This window comes from Melanerpes formicivorus, unplaced genomic scaffold (assembly GCF_026170545.1).
Source record: "Melanerpes formicivorus ecotype bairdi unplaced genomic scaffold, bMelFor1.0.p_v2 SCAF_12, whole genome shotgun sequence".
NCBI classification, from domain to species: domain Eukaryota; kingdom Metazoa; phylum Chordata; class Aves; order Piciformes; family Picidae; genus Melanerpes; species Melanerpes formicivorus.
In genome coordinates, this window is record NW_027142364.1 from 16,321,605 (window position 1) to 16,337,469 (window position 15,865).

The following is a 15,865-nucleotide window of genomic DNA, read 5'->3' on the forward strand; positions in this document are numbered from 1 at the left end:
AAGTCTCCTGAACACCTCCAGTGATGGTGACTCCACCACCTCCCTGGGCAGCCCATTCCAATGGGCAGTCACTCTCTCTCTGTAGAACTTCTTCCTACCATCCAGCCTAAACCTCCCCTGGTGCAGCCTGAGACTGTGTCCTCTTGCTCTAGTGCTGGTTGCCTGGGAGAAGAGACCATTTGGAACACTGTGAAGCTGCAGGTCTGCCAGGAGGTGCTGGTTAGGATACAAAGAGTTATCAATGTTACAGAAACCAGAATTATTTTAAAACAAACAGGAAAAGGGAAAAAAAAAGAAAAATAAAACCACACCACACATGGAAAAAAGAAGAAAAAAAAAATAAAAGACCAGACCAAAATCCTGCTAGGCTGTGTCAAAGGGAAGGAGGACTTCCAACCACCTCCCAAAGCAATCCAACGCACTCAGCGCTCACAGGTTTCTTTGAGAGGATTTCAACTCAGTTCTGCTTTTAAAACACTGCACAGTGCTGTAGAAGTATTGAGTAATAAGCGAATGGAACTGCGCATTTATAAACTAAAGCGCCACTAATTCGAGCCCTTAGGCAGCAGGGACCAGAAAAAGAGAATCCAGATCACATCCTTTCTTTTCCTTTACGTTTAAAAACATCGTCTTGGGCTTGCATATGTTTGTAGTTGGCTGATTTACCCATAAGAATTTCTCCTGTACCCCAGGGGGGAAAAAGGAATAAAATACACCACCCCTCCACCCCCTGCAATTACAGGGTTATCTGCTGCAAGAATGCACACAGCATTCCCTGTCTGTATCCTATACGTGACACAAGAGGGAAAGCCTCAAGAAAAGGAGAAATTCTCCACAAACTGGATCAGGAATAACTGTAAAGGTTTGCTGAAAGGTCCTAAATGTTCCTGAATCCATCCTACATTCCTTAACCCCATCTCCCCATAGGTTTGTGCAGTTCAGCATTCAGGCTCAAAACCTGAATGCAGTTCAGCATTCAGGCTCAAAACCTGCTCTTAACCGGAGCAGCTGACAGCAAGTTAATTCTAACTTTTTGGCACAGATCCTCCCTCATGATTTCCCAGTGAATGCTTTTCAATGTTTGCTACTGCGACTACCAAAGAGAGGTTTGGCTTTAGAGCTCTCCAACCTTAAAACTAGCCTAGGAGTCAGCATTTCTTCTCTCAACCTTCCCCTCACTATCATCTCCTCCAAACCAGCTCCTACCCTCCATGTACCATGGTGAAACAACAAAAACAATATACAAGCACAGTGCTTATAAAACAAATATCTTTATCATTTTCCTGCTGGCTATTCCAGACTTCTGAGCTCTTGGGACTGCTCTTATTTGCTGAGGCTGTAATAAGCCTTTTACAAAAGCTTACAAGCTGATTACAAGTTTGACATGGGAACATTCAGCCCCATCCTAGTAGCCTGGAGTGATCTGCCTGAATTTTCAGACATGCTTTTTTCGTTAAACAATATTTTTCTTTATGGAAGCTCTCAAGCAAATCAATTTAAACCCTGGATTTGGCTGAGAAGAACCTTTCCAGAAGGGGACAAACTCATGCTTCAGAATTCTTCCTGACTTCCCCTGCTTTTCCACCATTATTCATGGACTAAAAGAGTGCAAATACATTTATCCCATCGCCTTTTGGGGTTAAGCAGGACGGCCATGTGCCAGCTGCTTCTGGCAGCAGGATCTGCCATCCCATACAGCTTGGGGCACCCTGCTCCACGTGGTTCAACGCACAAGTCTCCCACATCACATTCCCAATCATTTGGCAGGCCTGCCTTCAACACACAGCCCATGATGACTTGCCTGCCCAGCCAACTTCCATCAGCCAAGGCAGGCTCCTGGCCCTCCGCCTGCCATAGGACAAACCTGTACTTTATTTACAAACCCTCCTCCAAAAGATTGAAGCAAACACCTCCCACTGACAATTCAAAACAGGCTTCAAGCTGCTGCCAAAGCTCACCCAGTTCATCCAGGTCTAAAAATAAGCCTGATGTGGGAATCAAGAACTGGCCAGAAAAGATGCTACCCACATCATTCCATATGCGCTGTTTGTTACCGAAACCATAACCGCGCGGCTCTGAAGCTCAGATAGAGGCTTTGATCTTTATCTGCACTGGAGAAAATGTCACATTTAGAGTTTGCCTTCAGATCGAGTCAGTAAAAATAGGCCACAGACCTTAAGGGTCCAGACGGCAACTTCGTGATGGTTTAATGAGGTTTTAAACTGGACCAGTAAAGCACTGCCGGGTTGTTATTTTTACTCACGGCATCTGAATCTTTAACCTCACATTCTCAGAGCATCGAGACCTTTTGTTTTTTAATGAAAGGTCAGCCTTTGGGCCTCTACTCATGTTTCTGAATTGGACCTCCACAAGACCTGCTGCATCTCACATTCTGCTTTTGGAAGAGGCCGTCCTGTCTCCCTATCACATCTAGGCTCAAACACAGAGGAGAAAGACTCAACAGTCATTGAGTAGGAAAGATGTTGCAGGAGGAACCACATTTGAGCTCCTTGCTACACCCAGTGCTGAAGTATTTGCAATTTAGAATAAACCTTTATTTAGAATAAACCAAACGAGGTTGGAAGAGACCTTCAAGATCATCGTGTCCAACCCTTCAACCAATCCAACCCACCCAAAGAGCTAAAACAGCCAACTCATTGATACTTGTTGCATCTTCTCCAACGGGGTGGATTGCAATTACATTTCAGTTTTAAATACATAGAATAAACCAGGTTGGAAGAGACCTTCAAGATCATCGTGTCCAACCCATCAACCAATCCAACCCGCCTAAACAACTAACCCATGGCACCAAGCACCCCATCAAGTCTCCTCCTGAAAACCTCCAATGACGGCGACTCCACCACCTCCCCGGGCAGCCCATTCCAATGGGCAATCACTCTCTCTGTATAGAACCTCTTCCTAACATCCAACAATGTTTCTTTTCCCAACAGCCTTCCCTGTCCCCACATAACATTCACAGTGTAAATTCTGTTTTCAAGCGCTTGCAGCTTTCAAAAAATTCCCCCTAGGGGATGAAATGTTCTAAGTTTGATCTCAGCCCAGAGGCTACTTTTCTCCCCCCAGTCTCCAGCCAGCTTAAAACATGCATTTGGTTACCCTTCAACAGTGAGAAAGGTAGAAAACAGAGGGAGGGCTCAGCAGTTTAAGACTCTTCCTTCCCGGGTGTTCAGAGATGGCCTCAGGGAACAGAAGGAAAAGGAGAAGCAATGGGGCAGCAGATTGGGAACAACAAAGCATAAAATGCAGGCACTACATGGAGTGACTGAGGGAAGAGAAGGTGGATGCAGTTTTAATCAACTAAATAACTTCCTAGACAACATAAAACAACTCTACAAAATTGGACCTTAAAGCTTCAGAGAGAAAAAAGAATTTTCTGAGCTCAGCCAGACTCAGGCTGCAAGGAGCTTGATCAGGAAGCAGCCACAGAGATCTTTGTGTATATACCCATATAAAATTTACTATCTCTGCTCTCTCTCATACTGCTAGGAAAAAAATATATATATATAAATAGTGAGTGTGACTAAGGAAGTCTGAATGCTACATCAGTCTGGCTCTCCAGCCCTCTCAGCCTCAAGTCTCTCAGGGTTATTGTCTTTTCACAGGTCGTCTTTTATTTCATGCCCATCATAGGTGGCTATTTTAAGGGGCTATAGAGAGGTGCTGAATGCTGATAAGGCAAATCCTGTATCCCTTAATCCACTGCTAAATGACTCGGCCAGCCTTCAAGGGTACCAGACAGATGGAGTGCACTAGGAAACTGCCTACAGGCTGGTTACTTCAGCTGCAGCTCATCTTTAATCCAGAGAGGTTTTGTTCTGGTATTTTAATCATTGATTGACTGGGAACTTTCTTCCATGCTGGGTTAGGTAAAATGTCCATGTCAGAGGTATTGGAGAATTCGTGAGGCTGTAGATCACAGGAGTGGTGTGAGACAGGATGTGTCTCAAGGGAACCAAGGAAGGCACAAGGAATGTAAAGAGTCACAGGGTTAAAGCCACATTAAGACAGCTGTTATGTTAATGAGAGTTCTGCTTATTTTCTAGTGGTGGGTCAGTGATTTAGAAAAACACGAACAAGGTCTTTTCCGCTTTATCATATTTTTCTGCTGAAGCTAAGATAGCCCAAAACATCATATCCTAGACCCCATTCATCTTGCTAACAGAATTGTCTAGGGAGTTATCTTTATTATGTTTGTGCATGGATGATTCTCAGGGCTTAATTTGGTCTTACCTGGCCTAAGTCTCTATACGAAGCTGTTCTGCAAGCAATTCAGTTAGTGAACGCACCAAGAAAGGAGTCATGCACCACTGAGTTTGCCTTCCAGACAAATTCATCTATACATCAGATTTTCTCTCACAGCCATAACAAACACTTACAAGAAATGTGGTGTGAAGTCTTCTGCAAAAACATTTAGCAGTTAAAACTGAAGAAATCTGGACCCTTCCAGACAGATACTCAATAACCCAGCATGCTGCTTGTCTTATGACATCAGGGAGACATTTTTTATTGTTCATTTCAGTCTGCAGAGTCTGAATGCCTCAGGTTGAGCTTCAAAGGTCACAACATACACCCAGAGTTTCACCTGTGTCCTTGGTTAGATCACAAGTTACCACTTATTTCTCTTCCTTGGGCAGGTCACAAGCTACTTTGATCATCACCTGACTGCACACTTGCTTATAAACACCTGCAACTCAGACTGATTTACACAGAGCTTGCTTTTCCAAATGTCTCTTGGATGTCAACTAGTGAAAGAGTAGCAGAGGGTTCTGCCGGCAGCGTGAAACGTTTCACAGGACATGCTCCTTTGCCATGAGACACGGTGAATCCTAGTCTGAACCTGAATTCCAGGGGGCAGTTTAGCCCAGAATTATTTGGCTGTTAATTGCCAAGTTCTGAACATCTGAAAACCCAGGTTCATGATTTAATAACGACCTAAATAAAATCCATGATTTACTCCTCCAGCGTGTTCATGTGTTTTAGACAATCCGAATCTGTATGAAGCTGTGAGAACCTAGCGGTCATCTGAGGGTTTCTTTTCTTCTGAATTAAAGTGACAGTGGGGATAAAAGAGCTATTACAAGTTTTAAATAAAGTCTACTTCAAAAGATAACCTAGAAGTAGATACTGCACCAGTAACCTTGTTCACTTGCAAGGCTCTGTAGACACATTGTCTTTGTAAAGTGTTTTTCTTCTCCTCTGTTAATTCCATAAAGACCCAAAGAACAGAGGAAATCAGTTAGATAGCCATGAACTGGCACAACTGCTGACCTGCTGTCTAATGCATTAAGCAAACAAGCTGGAAGAATAGACCTTTTCCAAAGGCTCCATGCTATATTCATAGTAGTTATGGAACATTTACTGGGGAAAACAAATATTTTTTTAAAAGCAGTGGTCTTAAAAAGTTGGAAAACCAATGTCCATGGACAGATGGGAAAATATCTTAAGGCTGTAAAGGACACAGCTTGACATTTTCCTTCTACCTTAGGGTAGAATCCCCATAAGAATATAATCCTGACACTAACAGGAAAGGAAATTCCCTTTGTTAGGCAGCTTTTAAGCACATACCTGGACACGAGCCTCTGTCAGCTTGGCCCTTTGTGCAAGTTCTTCCCTAGTATAAATATCAGGGTAGTGTGTCCTCTCAAAAGCTCTTTCCAGCTCTTCCAGTTGCTCTGCTGTGAAGGTCGTCCTGCTGCGACGCTGTTTTCTTTTTAAAGGTAAATCTGGTTCAGAATCTATGTCAGAGCCTTCATCAGACTGAGGTGCTGATGCTCCAGAAAGAAAAGAAATGAAAGACAAAACTTAGCTTTAGTTGAAGGGACAAAAGAAGGCAAACTAAGGACATCATCAATTGATCCCACTCATAAGGAAAAGCTGCTTTTCCCCATGGCTCAGAATTGAGTTGGCAAACTACAAAAAAGCAAACAATCAGTAAGAGTTAAGTGTCACATTGTGCCCATCCTCTTGCACCCTGCCCTTTAGATATTGCTAAGCATTGAGAAGATCCCCCCTCAATCTTCTATTCTCCAGGCTAAACAGCCCCAGGTCTTGCAGCCTTTCTTTGTCAGAGAGACTCCAGTTTTCTTATCATCTCTGTAGCTTCCATGGGACTGTCTCCAGAAGGTCCCCATCTTTCCTGACCTAGAGAGCCCAGAACTGGACACAGTAAATATACATGAGACCTTCTCTAGGAATTCATCACTAAAATCTATGGAAGTGGTTACACAGGTCTTAAGAGTGCTACTGAGGAATTAATTCTCACACACAATCAAATATTTACTTCATATCAAGCCTATTGTTTGTCCTACACTTTGAACAGTATTTTGCACACATTTGTGTTAATGTAGCTCAGCACATTTAAGCATTTCCCCTCATTTTCAGCTTACTTGGCTGTCTTAGGACCACCTAACAATCTTAGAACAGGCCATACAGGTTTCAATACTGCACAGAGAAGTCCTGTAAGAACAGCTTACAGCAACAGTTTGACTTGGCTCCCCCAGTTACTAAAGCTAGGAGATTCCAGCACACGTGTTGAACAGAGCTGGAATACCCAGACTGCATGCTTCCTTCACCTAAGGTTACATCATTATTCCTCCTAGCCTTGGGAGGTTTTCCAGCACAGAGCACAGCTACATGCAGATGTACTGATACTCAGCTTCCAGACCACAGTCCAGGACATGACCATGAAACAGTCAGACTGTATTGGTCAAAAGGATCCTCACACCACGCCCCAAGTCAGTAGTAAAAGTCAGCAAGAAACAGACCACATACAGAATGCCTATGACCCAGGAAGGGGCTAGCAAGTCTTGCAGTTAAAGAGAAATCAGAAACAAAACTCTTACTGGGTTTCATGGATGTGGAGAGAGCGAGACTGCACATACACAAAGCCAGCGGGTTCCTGGCAGCATTGCCTGTTTCCCCTGGTAATCAAGTGAACTCCAGCTACAGCCCAGCCATGGCTGAACCCATGCAGCAGAAAAAGCCTCTTCCAGTAACCAGCCATGTTCCCTTTCTCCAATAAGCAGTAACAAGCCAAAAGAGTAGCCTTCCAAAGCCACTCTTCACTTGCATTAGCTGCTGTCTCAGTTAAACATTCCTCCTTTCCTGAGCCTTCAAGAGAAGCCACCTAAAGAGGGCAGACACTCCCCAGTGATGCTGAAGCTGCTGGTTCAGTATTGCTCCTACTACTTCAATAATGCTAAATAAATTATTGATATGGACATTGATTTAAAATAATCTCCTTACCATTCATTATTTGGAAGTAACTGAGAACACAAAGCCAAAATGAAATCTCTGTTCCTCCAGCTAGTCTCCCACCATGCTCATTTTTAGCTATCTTACATTTCCAGTTTCACTCAAGTTGTTTGAACTAATAAATACACCTAATCTGTTTACTTAGCTTTGCAGCATGAGAAAGACAAAGTGCTTTCTCAGCTGAAGAGTTGATGAATTTCTGCACACCAAAAAAAACAACCCATAAAAGAATAATTACTGCTAGACCAGAGGATCTTATGTCAAAGCTATCTTCATTGTCCAGACACCATCAATATCTTGGACCAAACATACACAGGACATTGGGAGAAACTCCCACAGAGCTCAGCATCAGCATACTGTGCAAACATCCAAACATTTCACACCAGGTACTGTGAGAACAAGAGACTCCCAAAGTCTCTTACTTGCCCCAAGACTAGATTAAACTGTTCTAATTCCTGAGAATATTGATGCTCTGAACAAATGGGAATCAGCACAGACATCCTATCCCAAACAGTTCAGGTTCATTCCTTATGAAACAGGCAATTTAGCTTATCCCAAAATGAACATAACCAATCATTTGAATTAGTGACAGATTCCCAAATCTCAGCTAAAGTCCCAGGAGACACCTGCCTTCCTCAGCAGCTGCCAGGTTACAGCTCTCCAAGATGGCTTCATGCTGCTGTTCAGGAATAATCATAGTATCATAGTATCAGTCAGGGTTGGAAGGGATCACAAGGATCATCTAGTTCCTACCCCCTGCCATGGGCAGGGACACCCCACACTAGATCAGCCTGGCCAGAGCCTCATCCAGCCTGCTCTTAAACACCTCCAGGGACGGGGCCTCAACCACCTCCCTGGGCAACCCATTCCAGTGCTTCACCACTCTCATGGTGAAGAAACTCCTCCCCACTTCCAGCTTCATTCCATTCCCCCTAGTCCTATCACCTCATTCTCATTTTAGCTTTACAAGTATTAAGCTCTACAACATCAAAGGCACAAAGGTAAACTCATCAGAAAAAAAACAAAACCAAACCAAAACATAAGGTATCTAAGAGTCACGGACAACACATCTAATCAAGTGCAAACATTTAGAGAGAGATACAACTAAAGCAGGGGGGAAAAGTATATCAAATGAAGGGGCTTTCTTATTTATCCAGTGTTACCCTTCAGCAGGCCTGGCTGCTATGGGCAGCTTTATTGCAGAAGCTGAGTTCTTTGTCTTGCCTGATCTGCAATATTAATATCAGATAGCTACATATCTCTACTACAAGCTGCCTTATTTTTATTTCCTACAAAATCATCTTAACTATTATCAGTTTCAAGGAAGGTGTTTTTGATTTGGTTGGTTGTATTTTTTTACTATTAAAACACCATTATTAGATTTCTCTACAGGTGAGAATCCAATTAGAGCGTCAACTAAGCACATAAATTGGACACACCTCAGCCTTTAAAAGGGCAATATTTATTTCATACATGGTCAGTAGCCCTTTTGCTGAGCAATATGGGGTGCTAAGTGCCATGGTTAGTTGATTAGATAGTGCTGGGTGACAGGTTGGACTTGATGATCTCAAAGGTCTTTTCCCACCTGGTTAATTCTATTCTAATATCTCACTGATAAATCCACCGATTTACACAATATAAGAAGCTACTCTTCAGCCCAGATAAAGGTTGTCAGATTTTAGCTGGGTTATTTCTGCTTTCACCTCCTCCACACACACACACAATGCGTGTACTGATGTGTTATGTGTCCTAATGTTCTAATGACCTTAATACTCCTAACTGCAGAGGAAAGGAGACTCACTAGTACCCTGGGAGATCCCACCTCAGATTCGTCAAGATCACCAGCACCCTCCCTTAGTGCACATCCCAAAATGGGAGAGGCAGCCAAAAGCGCTGCAAGTAGCTGAGCCATGAAGTTTAATTAAAGAAGGAATCACAGAATTAAAGAGCAATTATTTGTCCCTTAACCCCTCATGACCTGTCTGGTGGCCTAACAAAACACTGCACACCAGTTATCACCATGATATGCAAAAATCCTCTGCCCAGTGTTGAAAGCAGTCAGTCACCTGGAGCTCTGCAAGGATCTCCTTCCCAAACACTGTAAATAGAAACGTTGAGGGGGGAAAAAAAAAAAAAGAGCAACAAAATAACACAGAAGGGGTCATTCTGTGGGTTGTTCTTCCTCTCAGCAAGACATTTCATTTGAATAATTAGATAACAAAAACATGACAACCATTTAAAACCCATACATTACGGCTGTGGCACAGTGCACCTGACATACACAAGCCCGAGAGGTTCTCTTCCTGCAGCCTGTGAAGGTACAACTTCCCTGGCAATCCTTCTGTTAGTAATGTTTTAATTAATATGTTACACAGCCTATTCCTCCAAGTGGAAGGAAAAGCATGAGGAAAACCATCTTTCCTGTGTGTGGATGCTGGAACAATTGTGGAATCTATTTCTGTGGCAGTATTCCAAACCCACCTGGACATTGCTGTCCTGGGCAACCTGCTCTGGGTGAGCCTGCTTTAGCAGTGGAGTTGAAGTAGATGGTCTCCAGGGGTCCCTTCAGCACTCACCGTTCTGTGGCTCCATGCACTGTAACAGCCTGGAGTCTCCCCTAGATGAATTTTGTCTTGCCACAGATGTGGCTGAAATAAGACCCCAAAAAATGTCAATATGCAGAAATCCTGGAAGGGTTCTAGGGGCAGTTTATTGCTGGCTTACTTACTCAGCCCCAGCCCTCCTCATTTCTGTATTTACATAAGCTTAACTTCAAAGCTCTCCCCTTCATGACACATCTCTGCCACTGAAGGCCACAGCCAGGGCATCCCCACTTCTGGGGCTGCACAGCAGCGGGTACCAACGGCTGACTGAGCCCCTTTCATGCCCAGAGCGGCGCGAGTGACCTCCCTCGTGTTTGCTCGGGTGCCAGCGAGGAGGAGTGCAGCAGGGCTGCTACCCCCACACAGACCCGCGGCAAATGACAAATGACACTTTCTCTTTGTGGTCTTTGGGATTTCTGTTGACTTATTTGGAGGCTTTTGTTGGGTCCTAAGAAATGGCCTGTGGCTGAGGCCTATTCGCCCGATTTCCACGCTCCATCTGTGGTATCCATCAGCGGGGCCTTTGCCCGCATTCAGGGCTCTGACACCTGCCTGGCAGGATGCGGGAGGCACAAAGGCGGCTGCGGCTGACACAAGGGGGGCCACGGGCTGGGGAGGGGGCAGGGTGAAGGGGATGCTCAGCGGGGGTTAATCCAAACCCCTCCTCCCCAAACTTCAGCACCTGGAGGCGTCTCTCCAAAACTGCCTCTCCCTGACAGGGGTGGGGGGGCTCAAACGCAGACACTGTCATACTGGGATGAATTAGCTCAAACACAGCCCTCCATCACACTGTGGATAGATTGATGGAGAAAGGAAGGGGAAGAGGGAGAAAACACCCCAGGATGTGGGCCCTCAGCGCTACCCTAGGAACTCGCTAAATAAACCTCCGGCACTGGCTTGCTGCGAGAGCTGGGAGTAGCCGTAGGTGGCCAGCAGCACATTCCTCTCCAGATCCTTGTTTGTCTTGGGGTAGGCTTTCAGCAGATGGCATTTCAACAGTCAACAGACTAAAAACATGTCAGGCATCCTTTCTTTCCTCAAAATAAAGTCCACAGGAAAATAAAACAGCATCTTTATTTCTTACTAAGCCCCCTTCTCTCCTCCCCTCTGAGCAGGCTCATTTAGGGGCAGGCATATATTTGCATACAACATATAATGAAGACTCTGGAGCCAACCAGCTACCTCCCTCCCATTGACTACATCACTCCCAGCACATCAGCCCTTTATTTTGCTGTGTCTGCCTGAGGAAACATGATGCCAGGCTCCCCTTTCCTCCTCCTCCTCCCTCCTCCCAAAACCTCACTGTCACAGCAAGGAGCCAGTAAAAAGAAAATACACCCTGCCAGGTCTGTGCTAATCAAAACAGGACAAATAAACTCTGACACTCAACAACTCCCCAAGTGCCTGCAGACCTGGGTGGAGACTAACGATTAGTTATGAATATGGCTGGCAGCGGGAGACAAGCTCAGGGGGTCCAGTCACCCCTCAACTACCTGCATGCAGTTTCAGACTGAGACATCATGCTTATCCAAGATAAAGCTACCTAGAGATTAGAAAAGTACCCCTAAATTCTAGGCTGTGGTGCTCCCACCAAAAAAAATTGCCTTTAGCAAGTTTACCAGGACACAGAACTGGAATTTTATCCAAGTCACTGATCACTTTCTGTGCTTCAAGCAGGGGAGGAAGACAGAGTGAAGATTCAGGCACCCTAAGTTTCACCCCATCTGGTCACAGCCCAAAATTTGTTAGCAGCTGGACTCCTCCTCTTTGGAAGGAAAAGCACATTTCAAGAAGCATACAGAGCAAAACAAGAAGCCACAACAGATTTCTCAGTGAGGTTAAGATGAAACATGCTGATGCTGCTACACGCTCCTATTTCCCTGTTAAGTGACAATTTAGGATCAGCAAGCATATAAGACAATTATCACCTTTTCTAGAAACAACAGAATACCCATTATGATATGAAGTACAAGTAGGAAAATCACTTTTATCCCTTCCTACCAGCATTTTGACTATGATACATCAAAACCCAAGAAACAAATCCGAAAAGGAAGCCTCTGTTCCAGACACAAATATCTCTCATCTAACAAGAATCAAGTCGCACTTCAATTACTCCTTTGAAAACGGCTGCTGTTTGCAAAGGACATGCTGATAAAAACATTGAAATTGGGGGGGTGGGGGGTAGGGGGGGCAGGTTTAAATCCACAGGCATTTTTCAAAAGTCTGTAGTGAGAAAATGGGGAGAAAAAATATATTAAGTAACTGACTAATAAGAGCACTTAATCGGTTACTGTGATTAAAAAAGAGTGACCTCACCTCCTTCTAAGCTGGAAAGTCGGCAGAGAAAGGGAACAGCAATGACAACAGTGATAAAAGTGATCTTCCTAAGAGAAGTGGATGGGATTTTTATTTTGTTTGGGCTGATTCACATAGAGAAATTTGCTTTGTACAGTGAAGTGAAGTGAAGTGAAAAAGACAACAGTAGCTGCAGTAAAAGGAAACGGCCAACAGTGACTTTTATTTACAATTACCAAGAGACAGGCTATTATTGACCATATGTGCCACAATCGCCCTCCTTATCATGGGTTGGCCATCATGTCCATTGGGAGCTGTTAATGAACTGGGTAATTGAGCTGCTGACATGTGTTACCAAAACAAAACAATAGGAAGAAGAGACAAATGAACATTTTATTTGCCAATCAGAGTAGGTTCCGCTTTTCAGAGAGCTGTGCCTAAGTAAGTGGCTGAATACATAAAACAGTGCATTGAAGGCAAGCAGATGCATGCACAATAATGGTTAACTGACAGCCTCTAGCCCATCTGTGCTTAACATTTTGTTAAAGAAATGACTTGACTTGCTAAAGAGACAAATCATGCAGCTGCCCCGAGTGCTGCGTTGTAAGAGATAAATCATTAGCTAAACTGTTTCATGCTTAAAATGACAATGCATATTAACAGTTAGGCAGGGACATTTTGTCAGCACAGCGTGATGCAGTTATAACTTGCACACAAAAAAAATGTGACAGCTCAGAGCTATTCAAACGACTCCAGCTTAGAAAATGACACCACTGTGAAAACAATTCCACCATGCAAACAATGGACAATTCATTGGCTCTTCTTTATATAAAAATATATATATATATTTATTTTTTTCTTTGAATGATGAAATAATATGGATGGAAAGGGGACCAAAAAAAAAGGAAAGAAGGCCAGTGTGTAAGTGTTCTGCACCATTAATCTGCTAGCATGTACTTCATTCAAAACCAGCGAGCATCAAAAAGGAACACATTCCATTTTAAATATCAAAGACTGCATCACCAGCACTAAGAATAAATGGCTAATTCTCAACTGGGCATGAAAGGATAAAGAATTTCTGGAGTGAAAGGAAGGGAAGAGGAAACTGCAAATACTACTACAAAAATCTCCTCTTATTCCCCCACCTCCTCTTCCAAGAAGAGATTTGGGGGGTTGATGGAACATTAGAGTACTTAACGGCTTTGCGTGTGGGCCCAGTCCCACTCCCAGGTGGCACTGCTGTAAATTTGCACAGGCAGTTATCACCATTATTGTTATTATTTCACATTGAAGACTAAATGTAACGGAGCTGCAGTCACCACTCAGATCCTATTGCACAGGTGGTGTGAGTGGAGTGTACAGTCCAGCAAACCTCCCAAAGGAGGACAGAAAAACAAACCCCTCTCATCCCAACTTAGTCACACAAGCCAGACCCTCAACTAGATCTACCTGAACAGCTGTGCTCCAGACCCTCAACTAGATCTACCTGAACAGCTGTGCTGCAGGAAAAAAAATTCAACCAAAAAGCCCCAAAATAATGTGATTTGGTAAAACTTGAGGGAGGTTTCCCTGTGGTTTCAAAGGCTGGTGACCACATAAGGGTTAGCTCAAGTTTAATGACTAAAGAAAAGTTAAATTACTAAATTTTTTCCCCACAAAGACAAGCCTTTCAGACTCTGGTAGCTGATCCCAAAGGACTACTTGCTGTTTTCACCAGTATAAGAGTTCTTCACCATGAGAGTGGTGAAACCCTGGAATGTGTTGTCCAGGGAGGTGGTCGAGGCCCCGTCCCTGGGGGTGTTTAAGAGCAGGCTGGCTGAGGTTCTGGCCAGCCTGATCTAGTGTGGGGTGTCCCTGCCCATGGCAGGGGGCTTGGAACTAGATGATCCTTGTGGTCCCTTCCAACCCTGAATGAAACTATGAAAGCTGGATCCAGGCAAGCATTGACCCTTGCTCAATCTCTCCTGTCATTCCCAGCAGATCCAGGGAAGGAGCTCAGCACTGTGAGCATGACAATGCGCTCCAGCATGAATCCATACACCACCACTGTCACTGGACTCTGAGTCACCCCAGACTGGACCATCTCTCTGAATGCAGCCCGTTGAAAGGGGAACTTTGTGAAAAGCACCAAGATGAGTCACAAGTACATCCTGCTGATTTTCACCGGGAGCTCATGTGTGCCCACATCTGGGGGCTTTTCCAACCCTTCCCAGAACGGAAACACCACAAACATGAGTATTATATTTAAACATTGCAACTTCAAGCCCTCTCGCTTAAAAATGCACTAAGAGATCTCAAGGGAAAACTTCCAGAGTACTCCTAACAAAGAGCAACTTTACCTACTAAACTTAGAAGGAGAAGTAAACTACATATACAAGTTTGAATGAGGTTTGTTGTCAGCAACATTGATATTTTAGGCAAAATTTTAATATAAGACTGGGAGACTGAAGAGGAAAGTTAAATCTCTTACAAATCCCACAACATGCCAAGAAAGAATTGGCATCGTGTCTCCAAGCCAGTATCAGCTGGTGGAAGAGCCAATTGGTGACAGAGTTAAGAATGAGCAGAGTAAGAATGAGCAACTTGGGAGATGGAATTTGTCAGCTGAAAAATTAAGTAAATCAAATGGAGTCTCTCTGGATAAATAATGAGACTGTAGCAGTGAGTTAAAGCACTGCAAATACTTGAGCTGTCAGCAATCTCTCACTGTGAATTCTTCAGAAGAAGGAAAAATTCATCTATAAACTCTATTTGGCTCAATCCTCTGCCACACAAGGACGCAAATGGAACTCCTGAAGTTATGCAAGCTGATAAATGTACCAGGCACACTCAGACAGAAGCAGCTTACAGGGTTTTTTTCTAAGCCAGCTCTGCATTGCTTCACTGTGGTTTGACCAACCTGTAGCATCACTGAAGCACTTGGGAAGAAAAAAGACACTGCATGAATACCTAAAGTACAAAAGAAAAGCCCCAAATGTTTGCCTGTATTTCCTATCTCTCTCAACTAGTTCTAGCACCTTAATTAATACCACCCTCGACTCAAAGCAGACACTGCCAGAGCAAGCTGTTGTCAATAGCTCCATCTCAATGCTAACACTACAGGCTTCAAAGTCTCTACAGAAAATCAAGGTGATCATCCCTCAAACCCAAAGCTGCAGCCAGACTAGCCCTCAGGAAGCCACTTTTCCCTACCTAGAGCTAAAGAGAGTTGCCTGAGCATCTTTATTTATCACTCCCAGGACTTGGATTTTATTTCTTTTTGTTGAAACAGAGTATTGGGTTTTGTTGTTGATTATTCCATCTCCTCAATAACTTGCCAAAAGATTGCTGGTGTTTTGTGAAAGAAAACTAAAAGTTCTGACTATTTGGTATCATTTTCCAGACTTCAGTCAATTCAGAAAAGAAAAGAAAAAAGTTCTGTTTTTCACCAGAGGTTTTTTCCTGTGATTGATTTTCCAAGGTAGTACCAACTCCTGCCAAACACTTCTTTTCAAGCCAAATCTGTTAGTCACTCAAGGTCACTCCCATCACAACTACATAAGAATTGAGGTGCTGACCCCAATATCCATCATCTTCTGTCACAGGACCTGGTCCTACTGGGTACTGAGCTCTCCAATCCCACTGGTCAACGATAGTCTCTGCCTTTAAGGTTGCTTCAGTCTTTGAGATGGAAAGCACCCCACTATGGGATA

At 43.8% G+C, this 15,865-nt stretch overlaps 1 protein-coding gene across 4 annotated transcripts in view; it reads right to left on the reverse strand.

Annotated features, from left to right (window-relative positions):
- PAX3 (paired box 3) overlaps positions 1-15,865 on the reverse strand; it is an 82,996-nt gene that overhangs the window by 24,660 nt on the left and 42,471 nt on the right. For 2 of the 4 annotated variants that reach the window (XM_068145479.1, XM_068145478.1), the window contains exon 5: positions 5,587-5,786. In XM_068145479.1, coding sequence (XP_068001580.1) covers positions 5,587-5,786 — 200 coding nt within the window. Of the gene's footprint in view, positions 1-5,586; positions 5,793-15,865 lie in introns of all 4 variants that reach the window. The other 2 variants (XM_068145477.1, XM_068145476.1) reach the window with 1 other exon arrangement.